The following is a 1151-nucleotide window of genomic DNA, read 5'->3' as shown; positions in this document are numbered from 1 at the left end:
TCCCCTATGAAGAAATGTTTTGTGGTGTTGGTGAATTCTTAAAAAAAACAAAATACCACTAAATGTTGCATTAAAATGCATTGTAACTTGTGTTACTGAGATTGTAACGGGTATCATATTACCAACATTTAATTAGTAAAGCGTTATGTTACTGCGTTACAGCAAAAAGGAATACATTACTGTAATGGTGTTACTTTTTTAACGCGTTACTCCCAACACTGCCGGTACGGTACATTATTCGGATGAAAACAATGCATGGTCTTGGTTCTACATGTCCCATGGTTCCTTTTCCTTTCAGTAGGTAGTTGATGCTTATTTTATATTTCAGATTCCCCTTAAATACAATTTAAGATAACTTTCTTCCTTTAGTGTGACCTGGTGTTGGATGCAGCCCACAGAAAGAGCCTAGAGCCAAGCATAGCTCCCCGGAAAGAGGATATTGTGGAGAGCATCATTTTCAAGGCCTCTGATGTGGTAGTGGTGACCTTCAAAGATGTGGACCTGAATTTTGCCAGGAAAGGTATTGAGAGCATTTGTATTGACAAATATTATCTACGTACAGTACATCAACAGCAGCCTTTATGTAACTAGTCTTAAAAACCCTTGAAGCATACACAATATAATATAACTAGTTGAGTTCGTAACTTTGTATTCATTGCAGATTCAGAAAAATAAACAAGTAAATACCCATCAGTGCATATACACAACATTTTTATCTTTTTCAGTCTGTATGTACTACCTTTATGTCACAGAGGCTTTGCTATGAGCTAAATCTTGTGTGTCTGTTCTGAGTGGCCAGTCACTAAAGACTAATGTGATATATTGATTGGCCTGAAGGTTGCCCTGGTGCGCCAAGGACACTCAATAAAGGCTGAATGAGTCTTCTTCATCTAATTAATCTTGACCCACACAATTCTTCTTTGAACAATAATGGACTGTGTGCGTGGCCTTAATTTTTGTGAAAATTAACATGTGAAATGGTGTGAAGTTCTCACCACATGATTCACAGACATAGCACTGCACTGGTGCTACTTGTAAAATAAAATATATATATATATATATATTTATACACACACACAAACACACAGTACAGGCCACACCTTCTCATTCAATGAGTTTTATTCATTTTCATGACTATTTACATTGTAGAT

General features: G+C 36.3%; 1 protein-coding gene across 8 annotated transcripts in view; it reads left to right on the top strand.

Annotated features, from left to right (window-relative positions):
* atxn2 (ataxin 2) overlaps positions 1-1151 on the top strand; it is a 27548-nt gene that overhangs the window by 6584 nt on the left and 19813 nt on the right. For all 8 annotated transcript variants that reach the window (XM_032517262.1, XM_032517259.1, XM_032517261.1 and 5 more), the window contains exon 5: positions 370-520. In XM_032517262.1, coding sequence (XP_032373153.1) covers positions 370-520 — 151 coding nt within the window. The remainder of the gene's footprint in view (positions 1-369; positions 521-1151) is intronic.

The sequence above is a fragment of the Etheostoma spectabile genome, chromosome 5 (genome assembly GCF_008692095.1).
Source record: "Etheostoma spectabile isolate EspeVRDwgs_2016 chromosome 5, UIUC_Espe_1.0, whole genome shotgun sequence".
Classification (NCBI taxonomy): domain Eukaryota; kingdom Metazoa; phylum Chordata; class Actinopteri; order Perciformes; family Percidae; genus Etheostoma; species Etheostoma spectabile.
This window is presented reverse-complemented; position numbering and strand designations above follow the sequence as displayed.